Here is a 13449-nt window from a genome sequence, read left to right on the forward strand (position 1 = left end):
TCCAAGCTCCTAGGGCATCTGGGAAGCAGAGGACTGGCACTTCCTAGCTTCTATGATGGGATGTGACTGCCTCTTCCTATGGCTCATCATATGGTGTCCCCCAGAAATGGGAAGGAGCTCCCAAGTCGGTATGCCCAAAAAGTGTATGGATCTACTATGGCTCCTAAGTGAGCAGACACCTAGTATCTAGTGTTATGAATTTCCTCGTTCCTTTGACTTGTTGCTCTATCTGCTTTGACAATCCTCAACACTAAGTAAACACAACCATTATGGGTCTTAGGCATTTAAAAACCACTGAAGAACTACACACAGTTGGTCATGCCCTGGTCTATTTCTAGTAAATTAAATTAGCACAGTGATTCTAAACCCTTCCCTAACCTTCACCTTACCTTGCAGAAAATTTAATTTTGTACAGGTATTCAGGAGAGTCTGACATAGACTTCTTGTTAGCAGCCCTATTGTAGCTTTTCCCATTTCCCAAATCCTTTGTAAACCATTTCTATTTTTCTGAAGATACACACACACCAGCCAGTCATTACCAATGACCCTTCCTGTGGTGGGAGAAATCAGCCTTCTGACACAAACTCACTCATCTTCTCTCTGCCCAGGGACTTCAACTCAAAATCACGTCTTGGATTTACCCCTCTGTCCTTCTGCCTTGGTTCATTCTTCCTTCTCTCCAAGGCCAAGTGGGTCATTGATGTTAATCTGGATGCCCTCTGGTCTAATCACAGACTTTGCCTAATATTATCTTTTCCTTCATGTGTTGGACCTCACTTCCCTGCTGTCTAAACCCCTTAGCCCCCAGACAGCTATACATCTTGCCTGACCTAGAATCCCTGCACCCAGACCCTGCTCCCTATAAACTACCTTCCTATTCCCGCCCACCTTCATGTTGAACATCCAAAGACTGGAAAGTTGTTTGTGCTCCTGAATGTGTCTTCTTCAGTTTTCATCAGAACTCCCAGGCTCACCCTCTGGACACACACTTTCTCCAACCTCACCCATGGCTTTGTGACTGCCAAAGCCAATGGCTGCTTAATCTGCATCTTCCTTGGCCTCTCAGAGGCGTGCAACCCTGTTGGTTGCACCTGTGTTACCTCCTGGTGTGGCTTTTGGTGTACACATCTCCTTTATCTTTCTACATCCAGGAAGTCTCCTTTGCTGAGTTTTCTCCTTTTCTTTTCTTTTTCTTTTTTTTAAAGATGGATTTGAATTATTTGAAAGGCAGAGTTGCACAGGAAAAGAGGGAGAGAAAGAGAGAGGTCTTCCATTCAGGGCTGGGCCAGGCTGAACCCTGGAGCAGGAGCTTCTTCCAGGTCTCCCATGTGGGTTCAGGGGTCCAAGCATTTGGCCCATCCTCTGCTGCTTTACCAGGCGCATTAACAGGGAGCTGGATCAGAAGTGGAGCAGCCGGGACTCGATCCCAGTGCCTATATTGGATGCTGGTACTGCAGGCAGCAGCTTCTCCTGCTACACCACAACACTGGCCCCTTTCTTGCTCTATTTCCTCATCCTGGCTCTTCTCATTTCTTCAGCTACAACTGTGAAGTAGATGACACTCAGCTTTGTGTCCCCAGTCCTGATTCTCCAGGACCGAAGTCACAGATTTCTCATGGATCATTTCCACACCATGCCCGGGCCCTTTTCCTCTCCCTGTCTCCCCTTTCATCACTTAAAAGAATTCATTGGGGTTAAATAGACATCACAGAATGGATCACTTTAACCACTCGTGAGTGTGCAGTTTGGCGACATCCTGTACAATCACATTGTTGTGCTCCAGCCTTTGTTTTTCAGAGAGGGGAAGGACCATTTCTTGTCCACTCATTTGCTGCTGGCACCTGCTGCAACTCCATGTCACTGGCCAGGCCTGGGGCTTAATGGCTAAGAACATGGGTTCTGGCGGCAGGCATGTGGCCTTGCAGTCAAGCTGCTGGTTAGGATGCCTGCATCCCACGTTGGAGTACTTGGTAATACCCACCCCTGGCTCCTAATTTCAGCTTCCTGTCAAAGGAGACCCTGGGAGGCAGCAGTGAGGGTTCAAGTAATTGGGTCTTTGCCACCCACATGGGAATCCTAGATTCAGTTCCAAACTCCTGGCTTTGGCCTGGCCAGACCTGCACTGGTTGTTGTGAGCATCTGGAGGCGTGAACCAGTAGATGGGAGCTCTCTTTCTCTCTTCCCTGACGCTGTTTCTTGGCCTCTGTTTCCTAGATAGATAGGTAGGTGGATAAATTTTTAAAATGAGCACAGGTATGGGGAGTCTCAGTTTCAATCCCACCTCTGTGACATTAGCCCCTCCAGCCTGTCCTCCTCATCTTCACGTTCTCTACTTTCACCAGGTGCACAGACACTCCGTGGAAGTAGTGACTGCTTGGTTCACTGGTGAGCACACCTGCACCCTCACATAGCTTATCCTGCCAGAGCTTGGGCTGGGAATCAGGAGCAAATCAAGCATTCGACAAAAGGGATGGCTCTTGGGTAGAAAGTGGAAACTCAGAGTGCGTGTGGATGTCGAATCTGGCGCTGGCTGGGATTTATGACACCAACAGCTCCACCTACGTCCGTTATGAGAAAGAGGAGAAGACAATCAATCAGCACCACTGTTTACAGGAGAGCTTCTCGCTTCAGTCAGAGCAGTAATTGCTCATCAAGTGACAGGTGAAACCTCTGTGAAAATCAGAAGGCTGATTTAGGTGAATTCAAAGAATGTGCCCAGGAACAGGTGATGTGGGGAGAGTTGATGTGCATGTCTCCTAAAATGCCGCCTTAAGTTCTGCATTTAGAGTCGTGAGGATCTAATGAGGCACATTGTGTGTGTGTGTGTGTGTTTTTTTTCTTTCTTTCCAGTGTGTAGTTCATTTGACATAGGAAAATTTACTTAAGAATGTTGAGAATTCAGGGTTGGCACCGTGGCTCACTTGGTTAATCCTCCACCTGCTGTGCCAGCATCCCATATGTGTGCCGGGTTCTAGTCCCAGTTGCTCCTCTTCCAGTCCAGTTCTCTGCTGTGGCCCAGGAGGGCAGTGGAGGATGGCCCAAGTGCTTGGGCCCCTGCACCAGCATGGGAGATCAGGAGGAAGTACTTGGTTCCTGGCTTCAGATCGGTGCAGCACCAGCTGTAGCTGCCATTTGGGGGGTGAACCAACGGAAGGAAGAACCTTCTCTCTCTCTCTCTCTCTCTCTCACTCTCTCACTATAACTCAATCTGTAAAAAAAAAAAAAAAATGAGAATTCTAGCAGGTCTCTCCTAAATGTTAATAGACATTTTGTTTGCTTTTAGCATTTATTTCCTTTCGTACTGGTTCTTAGCCAGCTCTTATACCCAGCCAAGGATCAGTCACAAAAGGCCTATTTTAGTACTATTTGGTATCCGATTTTGGTTAAAAAATTAACCAAACACCTGTGTAAGGTATCTGTTACAATCCTCCATTTTTACAGAAGAGAAACCGAGGTTCAGAGTGGTTAAGTGAGTCGCCCAAGGCTTCACAGCTCTCAAGTTGCCAAGCCCAGCCTAGCCCAGCACCCCGCAGTACAAACTCCGGGCTGACCTTCTAAGCCACATCTGGCCCCACCAAAAGGGTGGCTGTTTGGGAACAGATCCTGCCCCAGGCTGACTCTATGTGTGAGGGCCATCTAAAGCACACGGTAGAGGCAGCCTATCCCTGTTGGAAAGGTCCCCCACGTGCAGCCTGAGCATCTGGCGCGAGCTAGAAGGAGCCCAGAACAGTCGGTGGCCGCAGCCTGCACGTAAGGACACGTGCTCGGGCCCTGCATTCTGCCAAGCGGCCCCTCCGGTGGCATCTGCTCGGGGGAGGCGCCACCTCTTTCTGCTGGGGCTCCAGCGAGCGCCAGTCCTCCCGGGCGCGCCAAGCCGTGCGCCCTAGCGGCTCTCCGTGCGCCGCGCCCCAGGTACCCATTCGCCCGCGCGTCGCCGTTCTGCGCCTTGGGGACCTGCGGCGCAGCGGCTGCCCGGGCGGCTCCTACCCGCCTGGAACCTCCCCGGGCCCCACACCCCAGGGGCGGAGCGAGGCGCCAGACGTCAGGGCGGAGAACGAGCGCGCGGGGCGAGCGCGCCCTCCCGGCGGCTGCCCGCGGCCCACGTCCCCGGCTGGCGCGGCCGGCGGCAGCGAAGGGGAGATGCAGTGAGCGGTGGCGGCGCTGGGGCGCAGCCAGGCGGCCGGGCGGGCGGGGGCCAGAGGCTAGCTAGGCTGCCGGCAGTGCGCGCAGCGTTCCCCGCCGCCCCTCAACCTTCCCCCCGGGGGTTCCCGCGGAGCCCCCCGGGGTGCCCATCAATTTCCTTGGGTGACCACAGCGTGTTTTGTTCTTCCTTCTTTCCCTTGCCCGTGTGCCCTTCTGCAGGATGGCAGAGGCGGAACTGCACAAGGAGAGGCTGCAAGCCATTGCCGTAAGTCCACTTTCATTTTATTTCCTTCTGGCTCTATTGTCTGGGGAGGAAGGGGACCCCGAGGTGGGGGGTGTGTTCGGGGCGAGGGCATTCCGTCTTGGGAGCCGCCGGCGTCTGGCGGTGGTGGTGGAGAGGAGGTTCAAGTCTGCCGGGCTTAGCTTACTGCCGTTTCTTTTATACGTCTGCGTCTCTCTCCCCTAAGGCGCGCTTTGGACTGGGGAATTGGATGTGGAAGATGGGCTTAGAATTAAGATGTTTGCTGATGATTTGGGGGAAAGACCCCCTAGAGGCACAGGGGGGCGACTCCTGGGGTAGCAGCACCCACGGCGCAGGAATACGTTGCCTTCATCCACTGGGGAACGGCGAGGCCGGTGACCTGAACGGCGCTGGCTCCCATCCTCTCTGCAGAAGCTGTTCGCCTGCTAAGTGGAAAACCAGGAGTCGGCTTCTCAGCCAGCCAGCCACGCGGTGGGACCTCCTCCCAGAAACCCGGAGGGCTGCTTTTCCTCTGTCCATTTGATATTGACGAGGGCCCTGGCTCAAGCCACCTCCCCGGGGAGGTCTGGGGACTGCTTGGCACCGTGGAGTCCTGGGAATAGGACTCCAAGGGAGCCTCCTTTTGTGATGGGTGCGAGTTTTCTGAAAACCACAATGATGTATACAAAGGTGCAACTGATTTTTTTTGGCAAAGTTCGTGTACACTTTGAGAAAAGCGTACCATGTGCATTTGGGGGGTATACAAAAGAACTTGCCTAGTCGGCCTGGATTTGAGCAATCTTGCCAGAGTATTGCCAACGATCCACAGATGTGGTGTTTTTTACTGGAGCCACCACAGCTGGATTATATATTTCCTTTGCGAATGAGGGAATGATTACGGCTGCTCTATGAAATAATAATTAAAAGAGAAGGTCTGTTAACGTATTGGCATAAAAGAGTCGCCAGACATTCTTCCACCTAAGACTTTTTTTTTTGTCCAGTCCAGGCATCGCCTGGAAACACATACATTTGTCGGAGGAATCATGTGTAATGTTTTGGAAGCAAAGGATATTATTTTCAAGAGCCTTTTGGACAGTCTTCAATGGGAAAATGCACACAGGCCTTTCTGTTCTAAGAAGCATTTGATGGGGTCTCTAGCTCTGGGACCCCCTTTCTCAAATTCTTCAAATCTGAACTGGCTCAGAGGCTTGGCTGCTGAGGCGGGAGAGCTGTTGACTGGCAGTGTTGAAATGCCATGGTTTGCCTATGAAAAAGTCCTTGAACGTGGTCCTTGGAACTCAAGGGGACTATTTCTTCTTGTCTTTTCCCTTTGCCCCTGCTGTGTGTTTATGTGTGTGTGTGTGCGTCTGATGGTTATTAGAGCTGTTAATAGTTTCTAACGTTAGTGGCGAGGCCAAGTGGTCAGGGTCCTGAACTTGGCAAGAATAGAGATATTCAGCCGTTGGTGCCTTGGAGCTGGTGGGTGTTTTGTGTCCACTGGATAATAGGCTGCTTTAGCTGTTGACAAAGTGGCTGCGCCAGAAGACGCTCGCTCTCTGCCGTGGACTGCTGCGGAGGGTTTCCAACAGTTGTCGCATTTTCTGTCTTTGCACGCTAGCTTTCCTAGATGCCCACGGGACAGCTGAGCCCCATGAAAGGACTTGCTCTCCGAACACAGGGCCAGTCATGGCGAACACTGGGCCACCCGTTCTGAGTGAGGTTGAGTAGGCCCAGATCTTTCAAGAAAGATCTAGGCAGTCTTTTGGAATTCTCAGAGGTGTATGAGAAGAATAAGCAAGCACCTATTCAGTTGTGGAACTGAGTGTGTGCTGTGAACCTGGGGAGCTGTTGATGGTTCATAGGAATGTGTCAGCATCTGTGAAACGTATGTTGTTAATGTGTTGGCCTCCACAAACACATGTTGCTAATGTGCTGGCATCCGTGAACACGTATGTTGTTAATGTGTCTATGTCCATGAACACATATGTTGTTAATGCAGATGTTCTAACAGTGACATCATTCTGTGTGTGTGTGTGAGAGAGAGAAACAGAAGAGACGGAAGAGGGCGGTGACTTGTGGTCACATCAGTAAATGGTTTGATGTCATGCTTCAGCCTAGTGAACGTCCTCCTCCCGCAAGGAGCTCCCCAGCTGCTCCTAGAACCTGGCACCCCTGAAGTGAGAAAGAGGAAGAACGTGAGTTCTTATACCTTCACCCACTTGGATTTTTCCTCCAATGAAACTGGGATTCTAGTGTGTAGGACTTGGGGCAATCTGTGGTTTGGGTCTCTGTTTCTTAATCCATCAGATGGGCTTGTGAGTTCTACCTCATCGGCCAGTTGTCAGGTTTGGGTGTGATGGAGGTGAAGTACCAGGCACACAGTTGCCGTCAGGTGGTGCTGAGGCGCAGCCCTCAGTCCTGTTTGAAGCATCTGCCTGGCTTGTCCTGCGGTTTTAGAAGAAATATCTCTGAAGTGGAAGGAGTGTGAACAGCTTTCCTATTCTTTCCTTCCACTCTGACCCAAGGCCACGGCCCTGGCTGGCCTCTGTTGCCCCTCCTTCAGACTTGGAGGCAGGGACTGGGACTTGAGGTTCATGCACCCGTCACTCAGCAGGTGTTTACCTGGTGCCTCCCCCAGGAAGGGGCTAGCAACACTGAAAAGTCAGTGTCTTCGAATTTCAGCCCCCAGAGGGACCGTGTTACCCTGTGCACACTGAGTTTTTGAAAGTTCAGGTGTCCCGTGATCTAAAATATTTGCCACATGATCATCTGTGGGATTTTCTCCTAAAAGGGAATTGAATACTTTAGAAACTGCAGTGCTGTAATGGACTCTGCTACAGGCTGGTCAATGAGAAAAGATAGCTTGTGCCCCTGTCATTGACAGGAATACTCCCGAAGCTGTACATTTAGACTGTGCCAAATTGTGTTCACAACAGAATGGAGGTGCATGATAATCCCAGAAAATAACAATAATGACCATCAGTTGAAAATGATGCCTTCAACAAGCACTGGATGTACAGGGCCTAAAGTTGTTTCTAATCCAATGGAGGAAATTGACTATTCTTCCCACCCTAAAAGTGTTTAGGGTTTTCAATTTTTTTTTTAAGTTGTTTAGAGTCTAATGGAGGGTATAGAAAAACACATAAACAAGTGCTGTAAGGTACGAGGAGTGCTATGCAAATGAGCATACCTGGGGAGCAGGTAAACCAACCTCAAGGAGTTGAGGAACACTTCCCCCAAGAGGAGACATATGAGCACATCCCAAAGATTGGGTAAAATAAAATACAAACCAACGTCATAGCCTTCCCAGTTCCCTGAAAATGTTTATTTTCCTTTTCTTTGTTTATTATTTATTTGAAACTGTGAGGAAGGGAAACCCAAAAGCACAGTGAAGTTAAGCCATTAGCTAAAGGCAGCACTCACACACACTAACAAGACCGAAATGCTTTTAAATGTGTTATCTCATTTAATCCTAACAACAAGCTTATGGGGTAGGTGCTACTCTGTTATCCATATTTTATAGATGAAGAGTTATAGAACTGGCCCAATATTAAACAAATACTGTCATAGTAACCTGGATTGGAACTTACTCTACAAGCCACTAGAGTTCAGATTTTGACCACTGCCCTGAGCAGCGGCCCCCACAGTGGCAGGGGCTCACACATTTCCATGAGTAGATTGTGCAGGTGGTCCGAGCAGCCTCCGTGTGAGCCCGTGAGGGAGCGGCAAGCGGAGTCCAGAGCACTGGAGCAACTGGAGGCAAACCAGAAAGTCCACATCCTTTTGAGAGTCTTCCAAGCCTGGGTTCAGGCATGGAAACACTCAGCATAAACTCTTAACCAAATAAGTCACATTCCTTTGGGAAAGAAGCTGTTGCGTCTCAATGGAAAGCAGCTTTGGAGGAGGGCGTTGTTATGTCTGCACATCCGAGAGAAAGATAGTTTTCCTTGGGCATGAGTGAAAATAACTGAGTGTTACAAAGGTCTTCTTGGGCAAAGAACTGGAGAATTGAAGATCCAGGCCTCCATCTGTCATCTTTTATCTTGGAGACGCAGATGACTCTACTTCTAAATTTCCATGTTTTAAGGCCTAAAAAATTGCTGAATGTGTGGGTGGTGAGGAGCCGTTCACCCAGGCTGAGTCTGCAGGGCCTCCCAGAGGACAGGTGACACTTTGGGGCCGCTCAGGTTATGGCTAGGTGTGAGAGTGCGAAGCAGCCTTACACAAGCTGTGTAAGGGTCATATACCTCTCTGGCCACTTATTTGTACCTCGAGTATTTTGGGCTTTAGCCTCTAGGGACAAAGAACAGCTGCTCTGGCAAACTTTAAAGTGCCCCGAGAAACACAGCAGTTGTCGTTTTGAAGTCAAGTAAGGGGAGTTGTGGGTTATGATTCGTCAGTATTTAAAGGAAAACCAGGGCTCACTAGAGGGGCTTTGCATTTCTTTGGGGCCTTCTTAGTGGTCTGGGAACCAGTGCTGAACTACTCACATTTCATCACCATTCCCTCTGAGAGCTGTGGATTGACCTGCTTGGCAGTGAGAGTTGGTCATCACGTGAATGACCTTGGCTGAGACAGCAAATGGGCATTAACACGTGGATACAGTGGTTCTGAAGGCTGCCAGGGCCTTGCACTATTTCATGGGGCAGTTGCTCTTAGGAGCATGGATTCTGATGTCAGAAAAGGTTGGCTGAAGTGCTGACTTTTCCATTAGTATCTGAGTGACATCACTGTCCCTTGCTTTCTTCATAGGTAAGATGGGTATAATGCTAATACCCACTTTATGGAATTGTGAAGAGTGTTTGAGAGATTTCATGGGAAGAATGCCCAGAGTAGGCATACAGTATGTACTTTCATGAGTGTTCTATTGAGGCATATTAAGAAAATCAGCAAATCATAACTCATGCATCTTTTTTTTTTTTTTTTTTGACAGGCAGAGTTAGACAGTGAGAGAGAGAGACAGAAAGGTCTTCCTTTTCCATTGGTTCACCCTCCAATGGCCGCCGCGGCCGGTGCGCTGCGGCCGGCGCACTGTGCTGATCCGATGGCAGGAGCCAGGTACTTCTCCTGGTCTCCCATGGGGTGCAGGGTCCAAGCACTTGGGCCATCCTCCACTGCACTCCCTGGCCACAGCAGAGAGCTGGCCTGGAAGAGGGGCAACTGGGACAGAATCCGGCACCCCGACCGGGACTAGAACCCGGTGTGCCGGCGCCACAAGGTGGAGGATTAGCCTAGTGAGCCATGGCACTGACCACTCATGCATCTTTAAGTAGAAAATGGACACAGAGGTAGCAAGATAAATTCTTTTAACCTCAAAATTTTTTCCAAATTAGATTTCACATGAAGGCACCAACTATTGAAATTTTTAAATACACAAAGACAGTAATAGTGATGATAAAAAAAAAATTGTTGGTAGTGAGCAGGAGTTTCAAACTCAGGTGACTCAGGGAGACCAGCGTGCAACTTAGGACACAGGCCCAGTGGAAAGTCTGAGAAATGGGGAGCAGATGCCTCATTTCAGTAAAGGGGCAGCTAATTTGTGCCATGTGGGAATGGAGGTCCCATGTTCCTACATCAGCTCATTTTCTAGAGAAGCACTAAGTCTGATGGTTTTAGTTGTGAGATCTCCCAATTTTTTAAAAAAATAAATATTTAAAAAACTCTAAAAATTAGATTTGTAATCACAATACAATTCCTTTTGGTTAGCATTTTGTGACCTTTAGGTGTAGGTAGAGCTTTGAACTTTGCAATGTACTTTTCTTAAGCATCGAATTATTTGTTTTTCATAAAGATGCTGCTAGGTGGTCCCACCAGCATCCCCTAGATCTTGCATAGTGCTGCAAAGTCAAGGTCGCATTTTCATGAGGGCTTTGTGAGTTTGGTGTCAAAATGTTTGCATTACTGGAAAAATAGTGCATGCTTGCTACCTTTTAACATTGACTGAGCTCTTTGCAATCACCGATATTATTATAACTCAGAATACTCACATCAGGTAGGTGATTGCTCTTTGACTTAACAGAAAAATATGGAAGAAAATCGGTACCTTGATGTGGAAAATTCCTATTGCTATAGAAGAATCTTTAAAGACATATATAAGGGATGCAGGCAAATGCAATTTTCAAGTCCAGTATACGAGTCTGAGCCTATACCATGTCAGCCAGGATGTTTGAGATGATCCTGACTTTTTTTTTATGATTTATTTATTTATTTAAGAGGTAGAGTTACAGATAGTGAGAGGGAATGGCCGAAGCTGAGCTGATCAGAAGCCAGGAGCCAGGATCTTTTTCTGGGTTTCCCTCGTGGGTGCAGGGGCCTCTTCTACTGCTTTCCCAGGCCGTAGCAGAAAGCTGGATCAGAAGTGGAGCAGCCAGGACTGGAACCATCATCCATATGGGATGCCAGCACCACTGGCAGAGGATTAACCTACTGTGCCATAGCGTCAGACCCAGATCCTGACTTCTTATCTGCTTCAAATAAAGAGTAAAGTAGGGAGACTAGACTGGGCTTAGGACTCATAACAGCAACTGCCATTTTTTTTCTTTTATTTAACTGACAGAGTTAAACAGTGAAAGAGAGAGACAGAGAAAAAGTTCTTCTTTCCATTGGTTCACCTCCCAAATGGCCACTGCGCCAATCTGAAGCCAGGAGCCAGGTGCCTCTTATTGCCCTCCCAGGCCACAGAAGAGAGTTGAACTGAAAGAGGAGCAACCGGGACTAGAACCCGGCACCCATATGTGATGTCGGCGCTGCAGGCAGAGGATTAACCAAGTGAGCCATGGCGCCAGCCCAGCAACTGCCATTTAACATAGACTTTTTTTTTTTTTTATAATAGTGTAGAACAGTGGTTTTCAAACTTTAGCACCTTAGGATCCCTGGAGGGATCCTTAAAACATAGATTTCTGGCCATACTCCCATGGTATCTGATTCAGTGGGTCTGCAATGGGGCCTGAGAATTTTCTTTCCTAACACATTCTTGGATGATGCTGTTCTTAGATGTGGCTGCTGTTCCAGGGAACACACTTTGAGAACCAAAGTGTGATATGATAGGACATCTATGCTAAAGAGATTATGTCCTAGGTCTTGGTAAACGTCACATGCCCATTAAGGCCTGCCCAAGAGTTTATGTGGTGGATAGACTTGGAAGAGATGAAATACAGTAAAAAACCAAATGAGTAAGATCATTAATGGTAGCCCAGTCTAAAAGTGGTATAGTTGTATTCTTCTCCTATCAGGTGACTAACCAAGTGGAAGCCTTTGTGTTGGGTACTTGCTTTAATCTGTTGAAATAAAGTGAAGTTACTATCATTACTATCTCGGTCACTTGAAGACATCTGTTTTTGCAAAGTTTGCTTGGGATTGACTAAGCAGGTTGGGAGGATTTGCTTGAGATTGGCTGAACAGGTTGGGAGGGCTTGCTTGGGATTGGCTGAAGAGATTGGGAGCATTTGCCTGGGATTGGCTGAGCAGGTTGGGAGGGTTTGCCTGGGATTGGCTGAGCAGGTTGGGAGGGTTTGCTGGGAATTGGCTAAACAAAAGTAGATCTACAAAATTCTTTTGGGGAGGCTGCAGTGGGCAGGTGAGTGAGATAAGGAGTTTTGAGCATAGAGTAGGAGTCCAGCATAGAACAGGAAGCCCTTAGAGAAAGTGGTGCCTTACACAGGATGGTGCTATAAATAGAGAAGTCCCACAGTAGATCAGCCAAGCAGGCCTCAGGCACCTTCTCCAGCCCACAGGTGCACATGCACATCTGGCTGCTTTGCACGCAAGCAACTCTCATGGGATGCCAGGATGAACAGCATCTGAAGTTCATTGCCTTAGTGATGGTCGGTGATTCTCCCAGGTCAGTCTGTGCGCACAAGTGTGGCTTCTCACTGGCATATCCAAGATGAGTTTACTCCCCCAAGGATGTCAGACAGGTTTCCTTCACTCCTATTTGTAGCATTCATTGCATGCACCAAGCTTCCATTTTTGCAAGAATTCAGCCTTCCCCACTCTCTTGTTTGTCTTAGAACACAAAGCGCTGGATGAAGCCTAAGAGAACGTGGCTGGATGGTGGGTGATGTGCTTTGTAGAAGGTCACTTGGGAGCCCTCTCTGTTGGGGAGAGACCACAGCTGAGGTCTATCTCTGGCAGGCAGTACCATCAGGAGCAGAGGCTGGTGTGGGCCAGCTCAGGCTGGGGCTTCTGTGTGCTAGTGGTTAATCATTATCTCAGTATTTTTGTGTTAGTCTCATGTTGAATTAAAGTGCTCAAAAGGAGATAATCAAGTACACACAGAGTAGAAGAGAGAAAAAGAGAGGGAGGCAGAGACAGAGACAAAACTGTAACCTGTTTACGTAATGCTTGAATGCATTCTAAAAATCCTTTGGGTTGCTCTTTGACTCTCACATCAGTGTTTCTATAGCATCCTAAGAGCTTAGCTGAAAGAAGGAAGAGAAAAGCTGGAACCGTTCCCCCCCATATAACACAGGAGAGGAAAGCAAAGCCATCTGAGCCTGGAGATGAAAGCTCCAGCTGTAGATAAAAAGGCAGTGCGCCAGGCCTCAGAGCACATCTCTGTCCATTTCCATCCTTTCCCCTGCGGCAGCTGAGTGTGTTACCCTGAGGGCTGTCAGGGTCCAGACGGTTGTGCCCTAACAGATATCTTCAAGGCATTTGTCAAACCTGCCTTGACTTTTTTTTGTTTGCTTGTTTAAAAAAAAATTTTTTTACTGGTTTACTTACTCTTCTAGGTGGGTGGGATTTTTCCCCCCACTGCTAAATTATAACCAGTCATCTAAGTATTCACTTTATTTTTAAATTCAGGGCTGAAACTTAAAACGTTGAGGGTTACCAAAAAATGTGATTATTAAGAAGAAAACACATGCTGGGAAACTTAACCCCTTTGGTGGTAGGCAGGGGATTTTCTTTCTCTGAGCTTCAGTGCTAATGTTGACAACTTAGAGGCCCATAAATACCAGATGGAACTTCAGGATTTGCATGGCTGTGATAGTGTGTGTGTCCCACATGTGACATGATGGAGAGCCAGAATTTAGGGAGGTGCCTCTGGGCTGAGTGGCATGGAG

General features: G+C 48.3%; 1 protein-coding gene across 13 annotated transcripts in view; it reads left to right on the top strand.

Annotated features, from left to right (window-relative positions):
• The window catches only part of PALM2AKAP2 (PALM2 and AKAP2 fusion), a 593877-nt gene that overhangs the window by 225844 nt on the left and 354584 nt on the right, over nt 1-13449 (top strand). For 8 of the 13 annotated variants that reach the window (XM_089300369.1, XM_089300403.1, XM_089299869.1 and 5 more), the window contains one exon: nt 4363-4408. In XM_089300369.1, the coding sequence (XP_089156495.1) occupies nt 4363-4408 (46 nt within the window). 13 annotated transcript variants of the gene reach the window in all.

The sequence above is a fragment of the Oryctolagus cuniculus genome, chromosome 1 (genome assembly GCF_051225735.1).
Source record: "Oryctolagus cuniculus isolate XC-2025 breed Fujian yellow rabbit chromosome 1, ASM5122573v1, whole genome shotgun sequence".
In the NCBI taxonomy this organism is placed as follows: Eukaryota; Metazoa; Chordata; class Mammalia; order Lagomorpha; family Leporidae; genus Oryctolagus; species Oryctolagus cuniculus.